The 24822-nt window shown below is 43.6% G+C and overlaps 1 protein-coding gene across 2 annotated transcripts in view; it reads right to left on the minus strand.

Moving 5' to 3' along the window:
- Nucleotides 1-24822, minus strand: part of STK4 (serine/threonine kinase 4) — a 111474-nt gene that overhangs the window by 33813 nt on the left and 52839 nt on the right. For both annotated transcript variants that reach the window (XM_084853986.1, XM_084853985.1), the window contains one exon: nt 24025-24176. In XM_084853986.1, coding sequence (XP_084710112.1) covers nt 24025-24176 — 152 coding nt within the window. The remainder of the gene's footprint in view (nt 1-24024; nt 24177-24822) is intronic.

Here is a 24822-nt window from a genome sequence, read left to right on the forward strand (position 1 = left end):
GGGAAACATGACACAAGGGTCTTCACAGCTCATTCTCACAAGACAAACACTGGGATTGTTTTTTATAAGGCTCATCACTACGGATGTCAGAGAATTCCACCACGGACTCCAGTGAGGGCCCTGGAATCTGTGGTGGAACAGCCTCCTGCCCCCCGCCACCCCGTGGAATCCCCCCAGGACAGAGCTTACCTGAAGCAGATGCGGCAGCGGCTCCGGCTGGTCTCCTGGCCGGCCGCTGCTGGCCTGCTGCGGCCGCAAATGACGGCTGTCATTTGCGTCCTTGCAGGCAGCCGTGATAGGCTACGTAAGTATTTACGTAGCCTATCACGGTAAAGGCAGCCACGCAAATGGAGTAGCGGCCGCCATTTGCGCCCCTGCTCTTTGCCGTGATAGGCTATGTAAATACTTACGTAGCCTATCATGGCTGCCTGCAAGGACGCAAATGGCAGCCGCTATGATGGCTGCCATTTGCGGCTGCAGCAGCCCAGCCATGGCCGGAACTCTGGCTGGCAGCTCCACGGAGCCGCCGCAGAGCGGAGCTGGCCGGGGAGGATTCCGGGGGGAGGGACGGAGCGCCTCCCCCCGACCACGGATGCCCTGGCGCGGAGCCAGGTAGGTGTTTCGTACATCTCTACTCATCACTGTCTTTGCAATGCATGACTATCACAGCAAACCTTGGCCTTATTCCATCCTTCAGGCAATGTCTTAGGGGAGAGATCAGCAGCAGGCTTTGTGCTCACAGAGGAAGGGTCCTCATCCACCCTTCCTCTGACCCTCTTGCTCCAGAGAGAGGTAAACACCCAACTTTTCAGCAGTCTTCAGTCTTGCAAATTCAGGAAGATTTTAAAATGTATGATTTCCTGGCTCAGTCACTCACTTTTTTCCATGGGAAGAGAAAATAGGTGCGGGGGGGGGGGGGGACCAAGCCTGCTCCAGATTTATCCCTGTGTATGATCCTGTAGGGAGAAATATAGTTTAAAGCAGGGCTTTTGTTGTGTTATAGTCCTGCTTTTCGCATGCTATAACTGGGATAAGGGCCAATTTGTTAGGGTCAAAGTGGTATTTTGCCTAAACTGGCCTGATTAAGACACCCATTCACAGCTTTATAAAACATTTAATTCAATTCATAATAAGCCTAGCTAATCCTGGTTAGTTAACTGACATTAAACCAGAGTTCCCCATTTTGGATTGTTAAAGGGAACTCTGATTTAAAACAAACCAGGATGTCCACAGCAAAGCTGCCCCACAGGGGGAAGGAGCAAGAAAGGAGTGTGAAGTCCTGACACTTGGGAATGTATGTCCAAACTGGGCCACTGACAAGGACAGCCAAATCAAGTCTCTTCTAGACCTATAATGCTATGCACTGCAGGCACCTTCCTTCACTTCCACAAGTATCTTGAATTTGATGCACACTTGATTGAAAGGAATGAAATGTTAAGGTGTCTCAGCTGTCTTGTTCCACAGCAGTCAGTTACAAACATTTCATCCCCTAAATCTTTAAAGGACATCAAAAGGCTCTGATGACTTAATCTAATAACACACAAAGGACAAGGTATCTCTCTCCTCGCCCCTACCCTATAACTGAATTACATGACAAGCAAATGTCAATTTCTCTGGACTAACAAAAGGACACACACACACACACACACACACACACACACACACCATTGCTTTCCAGCAGACAGATATTTATTTGCTGGAGTTGATGCTTAAAAGTGCTTACACAGTGGCCGACTTCTGCCGTTTCAGGACGGAAGGTATACTTTCTCCTTAAAAATGATTACTCCTTTTTCCAATTTTAGTGAGCAGAGTGCTTAAGAGCCTGACAGAGCAATAAATCAACTTACTAGGCTTTGAAGGTCAGGCGTGTGTATGATTTAGTAGATACTTTTATTTCTGTTCAAAGCATGCCATCTGAGCAGAGCATTCTGCATATTTATTTCCAAAGAAATGTTTAAAATAGTCATAAGAACATAAGAGCAGCCATGATGACTCAGACCAAGGGTCTAATCCAGCATTCTGTTCACACAGTGGCCAACCAGCTGCCTGGTCACCTGTTTGTCATGCAACACATTTATACTGATAATATCTTGTGGTAGAAGTGGTGATGCCAGCCTACAGATGTAAACGAATGCAGAATACAGATGAAAAATAATGCTGAAATGCAAATTTATTTTTAATAGGGAAGAATCACCCATAGGAACCAATGTGATTCACAAACCTCTTAAGCCATACCATGCTGAAAGTGCTGTGATTCTTCTTAAACTACAGGAACTGATTCCATGATGCTCACAATTGATGAGAAATGCAATACTGATTTACTGACACTTCAACTATGCTGAGCTTTTGAGAGCTTCCAAATCAGTGGTCTTCAGCAAAAAATAATCAGGCCCATGGGATAGCTTTACTGAATTTGATTACACTTATTTGTTCAAAGATTTGATGCAGGTTAGCAATCACGCTCATGACAAAAAGGTTATAGCTAACCTACCTTTTAAACAAATAAGAACTTAGGATTCGTGAAGCCTAGACTGGTTTTGGGTACATCCAAAACTATGCCCCCACTTGTGCATCTTGAGATATTTCACTGTAAGTAACACTCAGCCGTTATTGCAGTGTTTGGTCTGGTATCTTATGGTTTTCTACTATAAGGTTTCAGTTCAAGTGCTTTTCTACAACAAGCAAGTATCATCCTCTTAAACCCACATCATTATTGCTCTTGCTTCTTATAGAACTGCTAGGGTTTGCATGGGATTGGGACCACACCTTGGCAGTAGAGTACATGCTGTATGTATATATGTATGTATGTATGTATGTATTTCATTTCTATACCGCCCAATAGCCGAAGCTCTCTGGGCGGTTCACAAAACTTAAATCCAAACAACACACAATAAAACAATTTATAATATATAGAACATTAAAACCACAATATTTTTTTTGACAAATCAAAGGAGATTTATTGCCTCTTTACATCAAATGCAGAAAAAGGAGGTTGAGAACAGGGCTGAGAAGGTGATGGCCTCGGGGACAGAAATCCAAGCCAACTGCATCTCCTGGAGAGTGTTTGGAGGGGAGGCGGGGTGGGCGAGGTTGGCGCAGCTTGGAGTGTAACCTGAAGACGGAGGGGCGAACCCATCTGGGGAGTCACAGGTCCCTTTGTCTTTTGCAAAGTTAAGAGTGCAAAAAAAATTTAAAAAGTAAAAGAAGAGGGTCTCTATTAGGACAGCTTCGGTCAACTCAGAGAAAAAGGCAAGCTTTCGGATCTCATAGGGCTCTATGACTGGATCTCAGAAAGGCAAACTTTCAGCTCTCATAGGCCTCCAGCACTCAGAAAGGGCAGGCGGCAAATGCTACCATCTTTCCATGCCATTCCATAAAACCTGAATGCTTCTGCAGCCCCGGTCTCAACCAATGCTGGTCATATAGAAAGAGAAAAAATGTGGGGTCCCTGATCCCGGGGGAACCCCCATGCGCCAATCTTGCATGCACCCAGGGGGTGAGTGGAAGGGGAGCAGCATTCAGCCTCCCTGCTGGTGAGGGGCTTTTTGCCAGGCTGCTGTCCCTGAGACCCACGTCCAGCTTGCAGAAGGTCCCAGGTAAGCTAAAAAGGGATCAGATAGTGGCAGATCAGATTGTCCTTGATTCATGATGTCTGGAATCCTCAGACAGAGGACTGATTGGGTGAGGCGGAGGATCCCTCTGCTCATATTCCATAGAAATGGCATCTTGCTGCTGACCTAGTAAAAGCCAGCTTCTTGGGTATCTAGGGAAAGTATACAGCAGGGGTCCCCAATGCAGTGCCCATGGGCACCTCCAGTGGCACCTACAAAGCTCTCCACTCCCTGCCCTCTTAAAAAAATGTTAATAAAAACCTTGGGAAAAGTTAAATTAATCTTCTTTCTTTCCATTCTAGCCTCTAGCCTTGCTCTTTCTCTCCCCTCTACCTCTTTATTTGCCTTGTTATTTCCCCTTCTCTCCCAGCCTCTAGCCTCATTATTCCCACCCTCCTCTTTAGCTCACTTTTGACTAGCCAGGCCCCGACGGCAGCCATTATGTGACTAACCACATCTTCTGTGAGAGCCATTTTGTGAGGGTACCCACAGCAGTTTGTGGGGACCCCTTGGGGACCTCAGGACTACAACCTGATCATCTTCAGGGGTGGCTTATTGGGATTGTCAAACTGCTACATTCAGGAGGTCATATGCAGTGGTGTAGTTAATTTTTAATTTAATTTCTGTGAACTGCCCAGAGAGCTTCAGCTACTGAAGTAATGTAATGTAATGAAATAATTAATAATACTGAACGGGGAACACAAAGGGAGTGCAGTTCCAGGACCTTTTCTAGAGCAGGAATGTTGGTATCACAACAAGACCCACCTTGCTCTGGCAAGGGAATAAGGCAATAAGACTTTCAAGTTTTTCTACTGTTTGTGATAGATTACTATAGAGCAGGAGTGTCAAACCTCTTCCAGGCTGTGGGCTTAATTCAATTTCAAAGAAGCTCTCTGGGGCAACATTCCCGTGGTGGGTGGGGCCAAAGGACAAAATGCTAGCGTATTTTAGCCTGCAGTTCTTACTGCCTTAGAAGAGGCATTTCAACCTTTCAGAATGGGGGGAAAACACACAAAAGCTGGGAAGCCACCAAACAACTGGCAGTTGAGGGGAGCAGGAACCACCTGCTCATGTGGGGAAGGAGGTACGGCAGATATTGAGGAAGTCAGAAAGAGGAAAGAAATAAGCAGAGGCTGGATACTTCTTTCCTTTTCTTTGATGGGGTTCCTAATTCATGCTACCAGTTTAGATGGTAACACCTCTTTGCAAAATTGTTTGCATTTCTAATTAAAAGCTAAATGTTGCATTTCAGGTGGCTGAAGATCTTTTGTTAAAGCTCAGTGTGTTTGACAAGCTGAACCTGTGCAGTCAAGAAGCAAGCAACACTAAGCTCAATGGAGCTTACTGCCAGGTACTTTGCACCGGATTGCAGTCACAGCCCCCAAACTGGCACATGAGATTTTATTAGTGGCTTGTTTGGGATGACTGTTTTATGATCAAGCTTTTAAACAGAGTTTTAGCTGCTTTGAGTACAAATAATACAAAAGCTGGATAAGTGGGGCAGTGACTATGGGAGCTGTCACGATGAACTTCAAAATTTACCACTACCACTGGCCATATGTGACCCTCCCCAATTTTTAAAAACCCATATAGTAGTTCCAGAACCATATTTACCTTAGAAACACAGTTTCAGAAAATTGGTGGTGGGTAAAAACAGCTAGAGGGACGTTTCAGTGGAAAAACGTTTGGTGTAGAGAGGGTTAAGTACCCACCCGAGGGTGCTTTGCAAAGGAGAAAGGGTTTCATTACATGCAGCAGCAGTGTAATTGTGTCCTTTGTCACTGAGTTTCTAATATCAGCATAGCATTCATCACCTCTAATTCTAACTTGACTTCACCTATTATGGCTTAAGTCAAGCCAGGGCTCCAAAGTATGGTAAGCAAGACGTTGGTGATTTTGAATAATCTATCCTGATGAACAATTGCCCAGTCTCTGCTTCCACACAGCAGGCTCTATATTAACAATAGGGTGGACTCTCATAGTCGGGCTCAGAAAACTGGTTTCCCACCTACCTATCCATCTGTCTATTTGAATCATAGAATAGTAGGGTTGGAAGGGGCCTATAAGACCGTTGGAATCCAAGTCAGAGCATCCCTGACAGGTGGCTGTCGAGCTTCATCTTGAGTGCCTCCAGTATCGAGACCGAGAGAGAGAGAGGTTCATTCTAAAACCTATTCTGAGCCAATTCAGATCCCACTATGCACCCAGAAATGGGGGCATGATCAGATGTGGTGCCTTCCCCAGCTCGCTCAGCTAACTTGCTGCTCCAGTGGTAGCAGGATGAATGAAGATTCTTTCTTGCAACCTCTGGTTCCTGGCATGCCACTATGGGAACTCCACAGCAGTGCTGCAAAACTTAGATCCCCTAGCCCTAGAGCAGGGATCTGCAATGTGGCACCTACGGGCGCACTGGCACCCAGCAAGACCCCTGACTGTGCCTGCCAAGACCCCCTTCTCTCCCCCACCATGCACACCAATTCCACCACCTCCACTTTAGCTGCTGCGACTTCTCCCTACCTCTATGGGGCTATTTAACCCCACAGTCAGGAAGGACTAAGTTGGCACATCGGGAGATTTCTTGCTTCCTCAGGGTTAGGCGTGGGAGGGGGGAGGAAAGGCGGCAGCAGTAGGTGGCAGGAGGGGGAGAAAGAAGGAGGGGGGAAGAATTCCGAGGAGGAAAAGGAAGAGGGGAAAGAAGAGAGAGAATCCCAAAAATAAATGTAGGTGAGAGAAATGTGCCCTTGGGCTCGAAAAAAGAAAATGACAGCTATACCTGTGGCCTGAAAAGGTTGCCTGCTCCTGCACTAGAAGAAGGAACCAGGAGAGAAACCTGACAGAGTATCAAACCAGGTGAGTGGTGGTTGGGAAGGGAAGCAGGGAGGACATAAAAACCTGGGCTCTAATGCCTGTGTTGTTTGAGAGATGAGCATTAGAAGCTGCCAAAATTCATATTTTCAAGCCAGGAAATACAACACTTGGCAATAACACTAGTCTATGTTCATGACTGTGGATTTCAACCAAGCTAACCTACATATTGCTCTTGGCCAAGGTTACATAACTCTTCTTCCATGTAAATTTATGTACATAGGGCACTTCCACAGATAGACGAGCAGAACTAGAATCAGTATGAGAAAAAGAGCAACACACACACTACCATTAATTGCTTCCAGTATTTTAAAAGGTTTGTTGGTCCAGATTCATGAGCCAAGTTTTCAACAAACTTTGCTATATGGAATAAAAATTCAGGAACATCACACGTTTAGAGCCTCCAATAACCCAGCTAGGTTATGTGCTCTTAAAAAAGTGCAGGAAGATTTTTTTGTAGAGTTCTGCGAAGTGATGGAAAGGCTACTGCTTAACTCTTAATGCATCAACAACTTATCACCAACACCTGAATTATGAAGATTTACAAAGCAGTATTTTCCCTATTCCCGACTACTGGTATCTTTTGAGTAGACTGCCCCAACCCAGCGCCCCCATCCCTGCTGTGTTGGTTTACAAGTCTAATCCTCCCCAGTCAGTATGGTCATGCTTGCTGGGATGATGTGAGTTCTAATCCAACACATCTGGAGGTTGCTGAGCTGGGGAAGGCTGTTGTAGAGGTAGTGACCCTGGAGGGAAGTCTGTAGACTTCGTTCAAAAATGGTGCTAAGGCACCTGTACAAAAAATGTGCATTCACAGGTGTTAAGAGCACATCAAGTATTATATATGACTGGATCAGACCAAGGTCCATCTAGTCCAGCATTCTGCTCATACAGTGGCCAACCACTACTCATGGGAAATCCACAAGCAGGACATCAATGCATCAGCACCTTCCTACCTATGTTCCCCAGAGAGTGGTGCACATAAAGATGTTAGCAAGTAGCAGCAGAATTTTCATCAAAATTATTTAGAATGGACTGTATATCATGTGGATAGCATAGACAATTATTTAGAATAGGTAGCATGTGGTTAGGAGTGATCCAGCAAATACTGTTTATTAGGACTCCCAAAATGCTGTTGACAGAATCCCTCACCAAAGAGTCCTAGCAGAGATGTAACATGCCTGGAAATTTTGAAGCCATGAGAAAAAAGCAATTTTTCGGGGGGGGGGGGGTGTCAGAAAAAAATGGTAATTTGGGGGAAAATTTAAAAATAATACTTTTTTTTTTTTAGCACTCTTTACAGAACGAAAATCACTTTGTTGCTTTAGGACAGCCTTCCCCAACCTGGTGCCCTCCAGATATCTTGGACTTCAGCTCCTACCAGCCTCAGGCAGGATGGCTAGAAATGCTGAGCACTGTAGTCAAAACATCTGGAGGGCACCAGGTTGAGGAAGGCTGCTTTAGGAATGTAAAGCAACCTTATGTTCCTAAAGTTGTATTATGTATAACTTGGTTTGCTCATAAAATTACCATTATATTTGAAACTTATTATCTGAATAAGAATTACAAATTGTCTTCTCTCAGGCATTTGGCAGGATATACGAAGTCTCTTTGATTGTCTCTGGCTGATCGTTTTAGATATATGTTGTTGTTGTGTATGCTATTTGTTCTATGTCATTACGTGAATGGTTTTATACTTTATATGATGTATTTGAATGGTTTTTAATTTTTGTGAACTGCCCAGGGAGCTTCAGCTATGGGACGATATAGAAATATAATAAATTAAATGAATAAACTATACTTTTAAAATTTAATATAACCAACATGATTAATTTTATGCGCAAACCAAGTTATACATAACATATTTTAGGTTTCTAGTTTATGTCTAACCAGAAGGAACTTCAGCAAGTGAAACATCTGAATCAACCTAGAAGCCAGAAGAAGCAGGAAGAACTGGAGGCACAGGAAGAGAAGTCCAGAAACACAAGACTCTGTAGAACAAAACCCAGACTGTCAAGAATGTACATTTTCTTCCATATTATGATTGGTGACTCTATTCATATGTTGGGAAACTGATCATGACTTGGAGCTTCCCAAAATGTCTATCAGTAAAGATACATTAGATCAATAATTTTATTAAGAAATAACTATGCCGAGAAACTTACAGAGAGGATTAAAAAACATTTTTCCTCATGGCTTCGGTATTTCCAGACATTTCACATCTCTAGTCTTTCTATAAAAGTCTTCTTATGACATAGTTTTTAGAAATCATTTGGGGGGAGTAAATGCTGGGTAACAATATATAAACAACTTGCCTTAAATTCAAAAAGAAAATATTTCATAATCTAAAGCTGTTCCATTTTTCTCAGGTGGGGGGGAATAGTCCTTGGGAAAAAACAGGGAAAAGCTGGTTTTTTTCCAGATTTTTACGTCCCCGTCCCTGCCCGGGCCTTCTCATTTCTAGTCCTGAGCAAATCTAGCAGTCATGGGATAAGAGGAGAGATGGATCAGTAACTAGTTAAAGAAAAGAAAGCAGAGTAGGAATGAACAGACAGTTCTCGCAATAGAGGGATGTAAACAATGGGATCCCACAAGACCAGTGATTTTTAACTTATTCACAGAGGACCTGGATTAAGAGTAAGCAGTGAGGTGGCCGAGTTTGATGACAGCAAGTTATTTAGGGTGGTTAAAACAAAAAGGGATAGCGTAGAGCTTCAAAAAGTTCTCTCCAGATAGGGGAAATGGGCAATAAAATGTCAACTGCACTTCAATATAACCTAAAGTAAAGTGATGCACATGGGGCAAAAAACCCCTCACTTCACATATATGCTTATAGGGCCTGAGTTGGTGGTGACTGACCAGGAAAAAGATCCTGAAGTTAATGTGGATAGCTTGATGAAAGCTACTAACTACGATGGCCATAAAGCACATCCAGTATCAGAGGCAGTGAACTTTAACCTATGATGAGTTGTGGTGCCCACAGGCACCACTTTGCATATCCAACCCCCGCTTGGGGGTTATTGTGTCATGCAAACCCAGCGAGTGTGGGTTATGCAAGGGATGAACACAACCCAAACATGCATATCCAATCCCTGAATGCGGGTTAGATATGCAAAAAGGCATCCGCACACTGGGCTTTCATGTCATGCAAACTGGTCCAAAATGTTCTGCTTGTGCAAATGGTTAAGAAAGGAAATAGAGCAAACTTTTCAGATAAAGTTTAATGGTTATTGCTTAGCGCAGGGGTCCCCAACCCCCGGGCCACGGACTGCTACCGGTCCATGGGCTGTCAGCAACTGGGCCGCAGGGGTGTGCGAAACCCCCTCACCTTGGGTCTGCGGGGGGTCCGCAGGGGGGGAGGCGATCCATCCCTCCCCCCGCCCTGGAATCCTTGCTGGCCCCAGCTGGCTCTTCTCTGCGGCGAGTCCGCAGAACTGCCGGCTGGCTCCGGCCACTGGCAGACTTCCAGCCACTGGGTCGCAAATGGCGTCCACTACATGGACGTCATTTGCGTCCCTTTTCTACAAGTAATAGGCTACGTCAGTCTTTACGTAGCTGATAACTGCAAAGAATAGGGACGCAAATGGCGTCTGCATAGCGGATGCCATTTGCATCCCAGCGGCCGGAAGTCCGCCAGCTGAAAACACCCCCCCGGGCTGTGGAAAAATTGGACCTGTCTCTGACACCAAAAAGGTTGGGGACTGCTGGCTTAGCGGATGGAAGTGTTTTATTTCTTCCAAACAAAGTCCCATCTTTCAAACCTGCCCAGTGCCTCATCAACACTGCTATTCCTTCACCGTAGTTAACTGGAACCTGGACTCGCGAAAGTCAAGTCAGAGTCCTTTTCAAAAACCATTGTCAGACTATTTAACTAGATCTTACGCATTAGTCAGGCCTACACATTCCCCCCAATCTCACAAGTAGTAAATGGTCCTTTGACCCCTGCTTCCAATTCCTTACAACTCACCCTCATTACCATCAAAACTCAAGGAGAATATACTGGACGGATGACCCCACTGGGTTAAAGTATGCCATTCAAGCTAAAGGTTAGTCAATTCAGTTAATCAGCCTACATAGGCAGGGAGAACAGAACATTCTTTTACAGTCTTTTTTTAAACTCACACAAGTGACATTTTTAAAGAATCAGAAGGTTGATACATACCAAACAAAAATCTGGCATTAGTGCCAACAATGGAGACATACATTTTTTACAAATCAGATCAGTGTCAGTTTAAAAAACAGTTAAAGTTAAAAAAACTTATGAATGGTGAGCCCATCTTATGAAGTGGGGCTTTTATACCCAGTTAGGGAGAGGTATGGCAGGGGAATACTGCCTTGTTGTGGTGAAGGGGCTTGCGTAACTCAGTGAAGCCATAAGCTATGCCGTGCAGGGCCACCCAAGATGGACAGGTCATGGTGGAGAGTTCTGACAAAATGTGGTCCACTGGAGAAGGAAATGGCAACCCACTCTAGTATTCTTGCCAAGAATAACCCCATGGAACATATCACAAGGCTAAAAGATATGACGCCGGAAGATGAGCCCCTCAGGTCGGAAGGTGTCCAATATACTACTGGGGAAGAGCAGAGGGAATTTCCAAGTAGCGCCAGAAAGAGTGAAGCGGCTGGGCCAAAGCCAAAAGGACACTCAGCTGTGGATGTGTCTGGTGGTGAAAAGAAAGTCCGATGCTGTAAAGAACAATATTGTTTAGGAACCTGGAATGTAAGATCAATGAATCAAGGTAAGCTGGAGGTGGTCAAACATGAGATGGCAAGATTGAACATCGACACCTTGGGAATAAGCGAACTGGACAAGCATGGGCGAATTTAATTCAGGTGACCATCATATCTACTACTGTGGGCAAGAATCCCTTAGAAGAAATGGAGTAGCACTCATAGTCAATAAAAGGGTGGGAAAAGCAGTACTGGGGTACAATCTTAAAAATGATATAATGATCTCAGTACGAATCCAAGGGAAACCATTCAACATCACAGTAATTCAAGTCTATGCCCCAACCACTGAGGCCGAAGAAGCTGAGGTTGATCGGTTCTATGAAGACCTACAACACCTTCTCGAACTAACACCAAAAAAAGATGTCCTCTTCATCATAGGGCATTGGAATGCTAAATTAGGAAGTCAAGAAATCACCGGGATAACAGGCAAGCATGGCCTTGGGGTACAAAATGAAGCAGGACAAAGGCTAATCGAGTTTTGCCAAGAGAACACGCCGATCATAGCAAACACTCTTTTCCAACAGCACAAGAGGCGACTCTACACATGGACATCACCAGATGGTCAATATCGAAATCAGATTGATTATGTACTTTGCAGCCAAAGATGGAGAAGCTCTATACAGTCAAGTAAAAACAAGACCTGGAGCTGACTGTGGCTCAGATCATGAGCTTCTTCTTGCAAAATTTCAGTTTAAACTGAAGAACGTAGGGAAAACCACTAAACGACTAGACCTAAATTATATCCCTTATGAATATACAGTGGAGGTGATGAACAGATTTAAGGGATTAGACCTGATAGACAGAGTGCCTGAGGAACTATGGACGGAGGTCCGTAACATTGTTCAGGAGGCAGCAACTCAATCCATCCCGAAGAAAAAGAAATGCAAGAAAGCAAAGTGGCTGTCTCATGAGGCTTTACAAGTAGCTGAGGAAAGAAGGTAAGCAAACAGCAAGGGAGAAAGGGGAAGATATATCCAACTGAATGCAGAGTTCCAGAGAATAGCAAGGAGAGACAAGAAGGCCTTCTTAAATGAACAATGCAAAGAAATCGAGGAAAACAACAGAATGGGAAAGACTAGAGATCTTTTCAAGAAAATCGGAGATATCAAGGGAACGTTTTGTGCAAAGACGGGCATGATAAAGGACAAAGAAGGCAGGGACCTAACAGAAGCAGATGCGATTAAGAAGAGGTGGCAAAAATACACAGAAGAACTATACAGGAAAGATCTGAATGTCCCTGATAGCCATGAGAGTGCGGTCACTGAACTTGAGCCGGACATCCTAGAGAGTGAAGTCAAGTGGGCCTTAGGAAGCATTAGTAACAACAAAGCTAGCAGAGATGACAGTATTCCAGCTGAGCTATTTAAAATCCTCAAAGATGATGCTGTTAAAGTGCTGCACTCAATATGCCAACACATTTGGAACACTCAACAGTGGCCACAAGACTGGAAAAGGTCAGTTTACATTCCAATTCCAAAGAAGGGCAATGCCAAAGAGTGTTCAAACTACCGTACAATTGCGCTCATTTCACATGCCAGCAAGGTTATGCTCAAAATCCTACAAGCTAGGCTTCAGCAGTACGTGAACCGAGAACTACCGGAAGTACAAGCTGGGTTCCGAAGAGGCAGAGGAACTAGAGTTCAAATCGTCAACGTTTGCTGGATCATGGAGAAAGCAAGAGAATTCCAGAAAAACGTCTATTTCTGCTTCATTGATACGCTAAAGCCTTTGATTGTGTGGATCACAACAAACTGTGGCAAATTCTTAAAGAGATGGGAGTACCAGACCACCTTACCTGTCTCCTGAGAAACCTGTACGAGGGTCAAGAAGCAACTGTAAGAACCGGACATGGAACAACCGATTGGTTCAAAATTGGGAAAGGAGCACGACAAGGCTGCATATTGTCACCCTGCCTATTTAACTTATATGCAGAGTGCATCATGGGAAACGCCAGGTTGGATGAATCACAGGTTGGAATTAAGATTGCCGGGAGAATTATCAACAACCTCTGATACGCAGACGATACCACCCTAATGGAAGAAAGCGAAGAGGATCTAAAGAGCCTCTTGTTGAGGGTGAAAGAGGAGAGTGCAAAAGCTGGTTTGAAACTCAACATTAAAAAAACTAAGATCATGGCATCTGGCCCCATCACTTCCTGGCATATAGAAGGGGAAGAAATGGAAGCAGTGACAGATTTCATTTTCTTGGGCTCCAAGATCACTGCAGACGGTGACTGTAGCCATGAAATTAAAAGACGCTCGCTCCTTGGGAGGAAAGCTATGGCAAACCTAGACAGCATAGTAAGAAGCAGAGACATCACCTTGCCGACAAAGGTCCATCTAATCAAAGCTATGGTTTCCCAGTAGCAACGTATGGCTTTGAGAGCTGGACTATAAGGAAGGCTGAGCACCGAAGAATTGATGCTTTCGAACTGTGGTGCTGGAGAAGACTCTTACGAGTCCCCTGGACTGCAAGGAGGTCAAATCAGTCCATCCTAAAGGAAATCAACCCTGAGTGCTCATTGGAAGGACAGATACTGAAACTGAAGCTCAAATATTTTGGCCACCTAATGCGAAGAGAAAACTCCCTGGAAAAGACCCTGATGCTGGGAAAGACTGAAGGCAAAAGGAGAAGGGGATGGCAGAGGATGAGATGGCTAGATAGCATCACCAATGCAATTAATATGAACTTGAGCATGCTCTGGGAGAGAGCGGAGGGCAGGAAGGCCTGGCGTGCTATGGTCCACGGGGTCACGAAGAGTTGGACATGACTTAACGACTGAACAACAACAACAACAACAACAATGGCAGGGGGAAATTATCTTTCGTGACAGGAGCTGATAACAGCTCAAGCCCTTTGCTGTCTGACTTTTCCCAATTTCAAATACTGGCAGAACTTTCTAAATCTAAATGTGATGTGCCCCCATTGTGGGATGCAATGGAATTCAGAGTTTCTGTAATGAGCATATATATGAGGAACCTGATAGATAGATATATATAACAGAACCACACTATGACACACTCATGAATTTGCAGATCAGATTCAGCAATATCCAAAAGATCATCTCTGAGGGAAAAAAAAGAATCTTAAAGGTTGGTTGGTGGTGGGGTACTGCTTTATGAAGAACTCATCATGTCAGAGCAACTTTGGATACTAAATCCATGTTTTCATTAAAAGAAAAACAAAAGAAGACTTCATATTGTATAACTGAGCAAGGATTTTAGCAAGGACCTAAGCTCCTATGACATCCTTGAACTTGTTGTTCAGTCGTTAAGTCGTGTCCAACTCTTTGTGACCCCATGGACTATAGCACACCAAGCCTTCCTGTCCTCCGCTCCCTCCCGGAATATGCTCAAATTCATATTCATTGCATCGGTGATGCTATCTAGCCATCTCATCCTCTGCCGTCCCCTTCTCCTTTTGCCTTCAATCTTTCCCAGCATCAGGGTCTTTTTCAGTGAGTTCTCTCTTCGCATTAGGTGGCCAAATTATTTGAGCTTCAATCCTTGCACTACAACAAACAGAAAGCTTAAGTGCAGAAAGGCACAAAATACTGCATCCTGATTTGTGTGGTGTAATCCTATACATATCTACTCAGATATAAGGCTCATTAAGTTCAATGGGAGTTGCTCCTAGGTAAGTGTGTGTAGGATTGCTGCCTTAAAGAATCAAATGTCTAACTTCTTTGCTTTCAAGCCCTAGTAAAGTACGTCTCCGAAGCCAGTACAGTGAAGTTATACAGGGAGTGGTACTTCAGTGCCTTACTGTTCCTTGCCTTCTACCGAAGCAGCAAGACAGACACATGCATTAAGGAAACATATACAATTTGCATAATTTACACAGGCTGCAGAAATATGCTTTTCTCATCACAGAATTGTAGCTACCTTGGTGCAGAATGTTGATATTCCTTTTCCTTTTAGCACAGACTTCATACGGCCCTATCTATGCAGAATGAAAACGCCCTAGCTGATCTGAAGAGCTGTCCACGTCATGTAATAGTGAAGCCAATGAACACTGTCCAATGAAAATGCACCAGATGTTTCCATCAAAAACTATTTCAATGTAATACATTTTCATAAAATGTTCAATTAAGAACCACACTTCAGAAGAAGGTCTAATACTAGCGTAAGAATTCATCTTATTTCAAGCTCATTTCCTGAATTCCACTATTATGCAGTGCTCCTATGAAGACAAGCTTCTCCATTATGGATGGAGCAGAGTATAGTCATTTTAAAACATTATCCCATTAAAACACAGGATGATCTAATACAAACTACAGTTAAGACACATCAATCCATTCACCTCTAGTTTAAAGTATGACACTATCAAGTACACACTTAAAGAATGATCAAAGCGTGATACTAGAGATGAGGTGTGCTTTTGTATAGCTAGGGTCTAAGCTGCATTTTCTCTTCCTGCAATGTACCTGCACAAATGATGGAAAACACTGGGACACAGAAATCCCTTCAGACTCGGTGAAAGTGTTTGGTTTTAGTCATAAAACGTTAAGTGCACCAACAGGAATGCTTTACTTTAATGGATACTTCTTTCTGCTTGCAGAATTATTGATACAATCCTGCTGCATTACAGATCAGGAGCAGAGAAGCAAACCAAGTTCTCTCTACAGCGGAGGAGCTTGCCAATAGGTACGCGTGCATCTTTCAGTACCAAGCTCTCTGCAGTGATCTACTTCCTAAACAAGAACGTAAGAACTGCCATGGTGGGTTAGGCCAAAATGTCTGTGTTAATATAAAACTCATTATTTATAAAACACAAGCTGAGACACTGGGATAACATTTAGATAAATGCTCCTGTTTGGGGCCTTGAAAATTGTGCACATACAGAAAAGCCTTGTTTCTATATTGCCCAAGCCTATGATGGAGCTAATTGCCAAACAAGGACAGACAAAAGGCAAGCAAGAAATAAACATACCTAAGGGAGCAATCCTATGGCCCCTAGACAGTCTGGGAGGCCATAGGATAGTTCGGATTTCCGGATCCATGGTCGGAGACAGTGCTCTGACCTCAGAGCCATGAATCCAAGCGCCCCATTCCCTCCCTCTTGCAGCCGGCATGGAGAGAACCGCGCCAGCTGCCTCTCTGAGCTCATAAAAACGACCTCAGAGAGGAGGAAATGGAAGTGTGCCAGTGGGCGTGGAGGGGACTGGGGAAGCTGGCATATGCCTCCATATCTCCCAGCCTCTCCAGCCTCCTTCTCTCCCACTCCACAGAGACCCAGCTAGACAGGTGAAAAAGCCTGTCTAGCCAAAATGCAGAGCAGGAGGAATGTAGATGTGAAGATCGCCTGTGCCACTCCTCCCACTCTGCATTGGATGGCTGTAAGCGTCCGAGTTCAGAGACTTGCAGCCATCCCAATAGGCTTGCACCCTAAGTTATTAATATGCAGTCCAACACTAGTGTTCAGAAGAGAGAGAATAAACTATTGAGGGGAGGGGGAGAATCAAGATATCAGCCTGTTCATAAGACACACGATGCCAACACCAAGACTTGTGATATAGCAGACGTATCGGTCATTGTAAACCAGAGCATGTTTTTGTTGATCAATAAGCAATAAATCACTTAGTGTCTTGCAGTCCCTCACTATCAATCATTTCTAGAGAGCTTAATAGATGCTTCCTCTGTACAACTGCTGAGACCATTAACATTCTTCAGAGCAAGTTATGAAGCAGCCAATGTATCAACTCTTAGAATGTGAAACATGCTTGAAGGTGCTGAAAATCCTCACTGCTTTCTGTGGTCATGCTACCACTGCATAACAGAAACAAAGTTGAAGAGTGGATGATAAAAGAAAAATGCTAGTTATACAGGAAGTATTTTTTTAAAAAAATGTAAACTTTTCAGTGACAAAGTGAGTCAGGGAAAGCACAATTTCACATGCAGTAAATTTAGAGAACAAACAAAAACATGCTGCAAGGCTACAGTTCCTATACAGTTCCAAGGCTTCGTCTCTTTTTCCCAAACCCGTTGAAGTAAAAGTAAACACCACCAGTTCACAGCTTGAATTAAATGTAAGCAATGTTAAAATTTCTTTAGGCGATGGGCTTCAAAAGTGCATAGTCCTCTACCTTGGAAACACACTCTCATTGCTCAATCCCAGAGGTGTGGATACAGCTGGCTATGGTTAATGGGGGCCAAACAAGTTGTGTTACCATTCACAAAATCAGCAGTTGGCAGTAATGGATTTTTTTTTAAAAAAATAAAGTATAAATAGCAGGTGTATATCAGGGAGTGGGGCTACGTGTGCTTTTACTTTAAAAAACATGCATGCTATTGCTAATTTTTTGAATGGTGCCATGTCTAGTTTGACTTACAGCTATTGTGTCAGGGTGAGGGGTGCACTCTGTACATGCACTGAGTATTTTGAGACCTGGGCTGAGGGAAGCAGCTTCCGAGACAAAGCTCTGCTTCACATTAAGCCCAGAAAACCACAGGCCAGCGAAGAGAGGGGAAATTTGTGCTGCTACATTACCTCGCCACAATGCACTCAGACGTTAGTGTAACTACCAAGCAAGTTCTCTCCGCTCATAAAAGGCAAACTGTTTACTTTGATTTGAGATGTCTTTCACCCCAGAGGCCTGAAGCAGAGATATTTAAGATAGTTTTATGGCTGTCCAGAGGGATGCTGCTGGCAGAAACAAAGAACTGTTTTATTTTAATATGACAGAGTCCTTTGGGCAAAATCATTCAAAGTTGTTCAGGAATGGAGAAGAAGAGAGAAAAAAACACATTACAATCGAAGCTAAACCTAAAAACTTAAAAAAGCCAATCACCTTATTTTTTCCTGTGTTTGCAAAAAAAGGGAAAAGGGAAGAACAAGTAACACACACTGTTCACAATTCCCCAGCAGAACCTACTTATACATACATGCATGCAGATATAGCCCAACATGGACTCATAGGGATGTCAATACTTCTGAAACCGAGATGTTAAATCACCTTGAAGTAATGCAGTCATAGGCCAAGGATGTGTAAAAAAAACGCACCATGAATTTAAGGAAAGTGCGACAGCTCAATAGGAGAGCACGTATTTTGCACGCAGAGCATCCCAGGTTGAACCCAAAGCATTTCATGCAGCACTGGTGCAAAACACTTTGGAGAGCTGCTGTCAAAGACAACACTACTGGGTTAGAATTCCAGAAGTGGGCAGGGCCAAAAGCAAAGGGGTGAATTCTTACTGCCTGTAACAATGCCTTCGGAAAGAAATTCCAACCTTTTAGAATGGGGAAAAAATGCACAAAGGCTAGGAAGCTACCAAATGACTGGTGGTTGGAGGAAAGGGGCATGGCCTTATGGGGATCCTCAGAGGGCTGGACTGGGACCTTAGGTGGACCGGATCTGGCCTCCGAGCCTGAGGTTCTGCACCCCTAGGTAAGATGACTCAAAGGTCTTAACATCAGAAATCTGTACAGACCTGGCCTAGGGCATTTTTGCTGCCTGTGGCAGTACTGCAAATATGTCCCCACCCCCACATGCACCTCAAATGCATAGTAACCAAGGCTGACCAAATCATTTTGGCACCTGAGGCAAAAAAAATCCCACAAGTACCTCTCTCTGGAAGTAAAAATATAACAATAACAAACAACTAACAATTTGCTGCCCCTTCATGACAGTCAAGATCAGCTGCCTCAGGTGGCTGCCTCGCTCTGCCTAATGGTAGGGCCAGCCCTGAATCTGCATAATTTTGTTATGTGCCTGAAGATACAAATCCTGAACACTGGACATCCTATAGCATCCCAAAATGGTTTCAAGGACTTCATGAAACATTTTCAACACTTTCCCCAGCTGATTCTCACAACTATATGGGCTCCACATATAATATTTGTTGGTGCAAAACACTTTGGAGAGCTGCTGTCAAAGACAACACTACTGGGTTAGAATTCCAGAGGTGGGCAGGGCCAAAAGCATTCTATTCTATGATTCTCAAAATTCTCTCAAATCAAGGTGCTAAATCTTACGTTTGGGTTCCATGATTGGAGATGCATGGTAGATATGCAACTCTGTCAATACCCCTCAAAACGAGGAGCAGAAAGTACTTTTTTAAAAGGCATGTGCACACTACTGCCAATACACAGGCACGGAATTGTACCTGACCTCCATAATACAAACTGTGGGCAATGCCAAATTCTCTAAAGAGCAGAGTGGTACAACAGCGGTGGGCACAGTTTCAAAGGTGGCAGGACTAATGCCAGTATGAGGTTCTCCCACCTGCTTGAAAGGGAATGCTCTTTCCTGCTAATGTGATTTAAAGCTTACACAGGAGCACAGCATATACCAGTGCAGGCACACCTGAGAGGAGAAATACTTACATTAGAAACTCACTGCCACAAGATGTAGTGATGGCCACCAACTCTAAAAGGGGAATAGATAAATTCATGGAAGATAAGGCTATCAGTGACTACTATTCACGATGGTTTTATATTACCTCCAGTGTCAGAGGCCTCTTTGTACAAGTTGCTGGGGGAACACAGGTGAGAACAGAGTGCTGGACTAAAAAGGCCTTTGGTCTGATCCAGCAGGGCTAATGGAAGACACCACTGAAGAATCCCCCAACACGCACTTTGACTCTTTCCGCTATGTGCTATAATGCAAGATACTAATGATGCTGTGGTAATGGGAAAGCAACAGTGTTACAGCCTCTGAGCATCTCACATTTTAGAATGTGTTTATCCTTGGCAACCTCATTTATATAGACAGGAATCTCAGCAATAGGATGACATGTTAAAAGGTTGCTTAGTCTGTAGCAGAGAAACGGCTGCTTAGATTCAGGTCACAGACCAACAATACAATCACTGAATTGTGCCTCTTTGCTTTTATAAGAGAGATGTAATGAAGGAATACCTAACATCCTGTACTACAGTTCAAGGGCTACAAATTAAGTAGGAACAAAGCCAGTTATTCTTACCTTCTTTCTCCCAATACTCTCATCACTCTAGACAGAGTTTGCAATACTAAGAGATACGAAGGAGGAAAATGAGCTACATTTTTAAAAAGCTCTTCTATTAGGCTTAACAGCCTTAAAGTCAGACATCATTTATTTGTATGTACACACAAGCAGGTTCTCTATGAATTGTAATATAGGCCCAAGTATTCACTGCAAGTGTATATTTCCATGACAATCTTAGGTAAAGCTGCACCGAGTGACATTTTAACCTCTTAAGCTTTTTCAGACATTTCCCAACTGAGAAATAAATGAAACTTGAAAGTGGACCTAATTGAGAAGATCAGAAATGTAATAAGTAACTCAAGTTGTAAAACCTAGATTATACTATACGTAGCTTAAAAAAAATGGGGATGGAACACCATATGAGCAAAACCTTCAGGATAAAAAGGCAGTATAATTTATTTAAATCTGCAACAGGATGTGACTAATTACATGCCCTGGTGCAATGGTATTCAAGCCTCTGCTATTGAATTACTACAACTGCCCTTGATTACTGTAATTGGAAATTCTGTATGCACAACTCTCGCCCAACAGCAATCACGTACAGAGCTCCACGTAATGTTTTGTTGTGTCCCATCAAATACCAGGTACACAAAACACTCAATGAATATGAACCTGAGCGCACTCCAGGAGAGAGTGGAAGACAGGAGGGCCTGGCGTGCTGTGGTCCATGGAGTCACGAAGAGTCGGACACGACTTAATGACTGAACAACAACACCAAACACTACATGAACAAGAATCTTAAATAAGCAACATGGTTCTTGTTAACAGACTTCACTTATGTCTTTAATTATGTCCACTGAATGGACATAATTTGCAGCTGTCTAGCGGCGGGGGGCCTGACCAGGAGAGGAAGCTGCCGTACGACACATAGGATGTGTCATACGTGCAGCTCCACTTTCCCCACCCCAGAATGTCCCCCAGCCCCGCCCCTTTTCAGTCACTCTGTGCTCGTCTTCCAAGCACAGAGGATGGAGCTTCTCCACACTGCCTCCAAGGCAGGAGGGAGGTCAGATTTCCAGGAACCAACCTCGGAGCACGGGCTCCGAGGTCGGTTCCCGGAAAACAGCATATCCTATGGCCCGCTAGACAGTGTCTAGTGGCCATAGGATTGCTCCCTTAAACAGCTAAAAGCCTATTAAACCATTAAACAAGCTAATACCAATGGGAAAATAGATCCTTCAGTCCACAACAGTTGTGATATTAAATTTAAAGTACCTAAGCACTAGTGAGTGTACCAACAAGGCATTATCCTTGCCCATGCATAATGCAGGCATTTTTTCCATCTCCCCCAATCCCAGCCTGCATGCAAACACAGGCACACAGCATGCCAGGCCATTATGAAGAATGGGAAGCCTCTGTGAACTTCACCTCTCATATCCCTGTTCCGCCTTTAACACTCTGCACAGTCAAAGAATATGAGCTCTGAGGGGAGAAAGGAGGGGGTCATCTATCAAATGTGCTTGGTTAATAGGTGTGATCAGCAAGCGGAGCCATGCAGTAACCAGCAGCTGCTCATCAGAGCCCGTGTGGTGTAGTGGCTACAGTGTTGGACTGGGAGGTGGGAGATCCAGGTTCTAGTCCCCACTTGGCCAGGGAAGCTCACTGGGTGACTTTGAGCCAGACACAGACCCTCAGCCCAACCAACCTCACATGGTTGTTGTTGTGAGGATAAAATGGAGGATTATGTACACTGCCTTGGGGTCCTTAAGGAAGGAAAAAAGGCAGGACATACATACATACATACATACATACATAAATAAATCATGTACACCAGTTACCAGTAATGCTGAGATTTCCATGCCTGATGATTTTTATCAAAGCATAGGAACATAGATTTTTCCGTTGGAAAACAGTTAATGAAACAACTGTCAAAATCCCTTCAACATTTAATTAGGTTATAGACTTAGCTCCTAATCTGTCAACATGTGTTTTAAACCACTTACACTGGAATAGAAAGGAGTGGCAGCCCTACTATTTTGAAAATGGGGTTTTCCTGTTTCAGGCGACCTTGTGGAAATACACAGGTGGATACTCTACAGGAGCAAAGTTGTTAGGGTCGCTTTGGAGTGGGGATCACAATAATCTTATTTAGACTGTAAAGCGCCAGCACTGCTGTCCATATCAAAAGGAGAAACCTTAACTGATAACAGATCCAGGAGTTCTTATAATTCATCCAAGGATCACAGAGTTGAGATTTTCCAAAGCTCTGTCAATATCAGTAGATTTGTTTATTTAAGGCAGCCTTCCTCAACCTGGTTCCCTCCAGATGTTTTAGACTACAACTCCCAGCATTCCTGGCCATTGGCAATGCTGGCTGGGGCTGATGGGAGTTGGATTTTGGATAAGTCCAAAATTATCAAGAGGGCAGCAGGTTGCGAAAGACTGATTAAAGCATTTATACCCTGCTCTTCATCCAGAAAGCTCCAGGAACAGCTTACAGATCAATAAAAGCCCTCCAGCTTAAAATCTAAAAAGACATGCACAAAAGTAAAAAGAGATGGGAGGGAAATGGAAAACAAGAAAACTCAGGCACCAATTCTTAACATAATACAGAAAGACTGGAGGACCATCTGAAACAGATTAAAAGAGGAAAAGGAACCAAAAACTGATGGTCTCTCAGCTGAACCAATTAAGTGGCCCTGCTTCCTTCCTCTCTCTCTGCTACAGCCTGATGGAATGGCTGTTGGATGATGGGGAGAGGCAAAGCCGATAAAGATGGCTTCTCAACAGAGCTCATGGTGGCTCTGCTGACCTTTTCTGCCCCTGCTACAGCCTAAAGAAATGGTTCAGGCAAGGGAAGCATCACACCAAAAATGTTACAGGTGCTACCCACTAAACATCTATCTTCTCTTTCCTAGCTGACAACAGTTAAGAACAGGATGATTATTCTAGCTTCTCAAGATTCTTGGGAAGACAGAAATGTCCCCTTGGTCACCTCTATGTGATTGTCAGGGTGTGGAAAAGTTAAGGGCTGTTTTCAGAAGGGAGATAAACTACACATCACCAGCCCAAGTCCATTAGCATTTAGGTTCTTCTAGTCTTGCATCCCCGCAAATGACATGCAGGATATTAAAGGAGTTAGCTAAACTCTGAAGCAGCTTTATATGCTGCTAAAGGTAGCCAGAGGATTGAAACACATTTAGCAATAAGAACTATTGTACACTATTTTCACTGGCAATCTGAACTGTTATTCTCTGTTTAAATTCAAGCGTTATTAGATGGATTTTTTACTCATCATACATTCAGGAGATCACTACTTTAAATAATTTGCTGCTTTTATTTGTCTACATTTTAAACATTTAGTATCGTGTGTTTTAAATAAGAATAGTTTGTAGGTAATAGTAAAGTATTTTGTACAGTTTTTGTTTAAGGCTGCAATCCTATGGCCCCTGGAACAGCATCCCAGGGGCCACAGGACAGCTTGGATCTTCCACTCCAACCTCAGAGGAGATCTGATCTGTGATTCCCCCCTCCCCCAAATCCTCATGGACCTTTCCATATCCCTTTCCTCTCCAGTATTGTAGCTCTGATGTTGCAGAGGGACAAAAATGGAAGGGGGGGGGGGCTGGGCAGACTGTATCCAAAGCCCTCCTACATGTCCCCAACATTGCTCACAAAGGGAGGAAAATAGGGTTTTTTGTTGTTGTTTTAGAAAAACCAGGCAGCAGACGCCTCTCCTTCCTCCATTCTGTCCTACAGGTAGAAGCACAGCAAGGCTTAGGAAATGTTGGAGCTCTCTGAACAAACAGGCTTGCCCTGCCTATATTTATTTTGGACAGGGGTTATTTCTCTTTCTAATAGAAAAGAGAAATGCAAAATATGATCCTGGGATATACCCAAAGTAGTTTACTCACAAATTCGTAATCACCATCCTGAGGTACTCTCCAATCCGAAGAATATCTTTCAGGCACCTGCCTTCCATAGCTGTTTCTCCGATTCTCTTTTTCTTTTTGTTCAAAATATTCAAGGAAAGATGGTCTGACAGACTGCATTGTTTCATCTCTCCCTACAAATATAAGACAGAAGTATCACTTTCATTAACTCAAGGCAAAATATTTTACTTCCCATTAAACAAAATAATTGCTTACCACACTGCTGCCAGCAATACCCGCAACTTGATAAACAGAGCTGTTAATTTTAAAAACTTCTGAACAGGAAATAAATGCTCAAAGAGTCTTACTAGAGAAAAGAAGGAAACCCCCACTTAAAAAACAACAACAACAAAGACAGAGAAGGGATCAGCAGGTCTTATAATCCAGAAGTGGAGGAAGGGTTAGGAAAATCATAGATGGTGTTCCATCTCCTTTAATCACTCATGTCCAGAGCCTAAGGCTGTTCTTACATCAATGTCTGCACCTCAAAGCCCAAGTTACAGCATTAGGAATGTGTTTTACCAACTCCACCTGGTGAGAAGTTAATGGACCATTGTTTCACGTACTGACATGGTGATGGTCATTCATACCTTTGAGACCACACTACTGTAATGCACTTTGCATTGGAGCTGCGCTTAGTTATGTCAGCTGGCTCACAACGTGATTCGTGCTTTTTCCTGGTAAGAGTGGATCACGAGGATATCCCAACTGTGCTGCAGTGCCCCAACGGTATAATTCTGACAGGAAAGGGTGTTTGAAGAGGGCCTTCATTCCTGGACT

Source organism: Heloderma suspectum, chromosome 4, assembly GCF_057233095.1.
Source record: "Heloderma suspectum isolate Gila_16-S chromosome 4, 16-S_ref, whole genome shotgun sequence".
In the NCBI taxonomy this organism is placed as follows: domain Eukaryota; kingdom Metazoa; phylum Chordata; class Lepidosauria; order Squamata; family Helodermatidae; genus Heloderma; species Heloderma suspectum.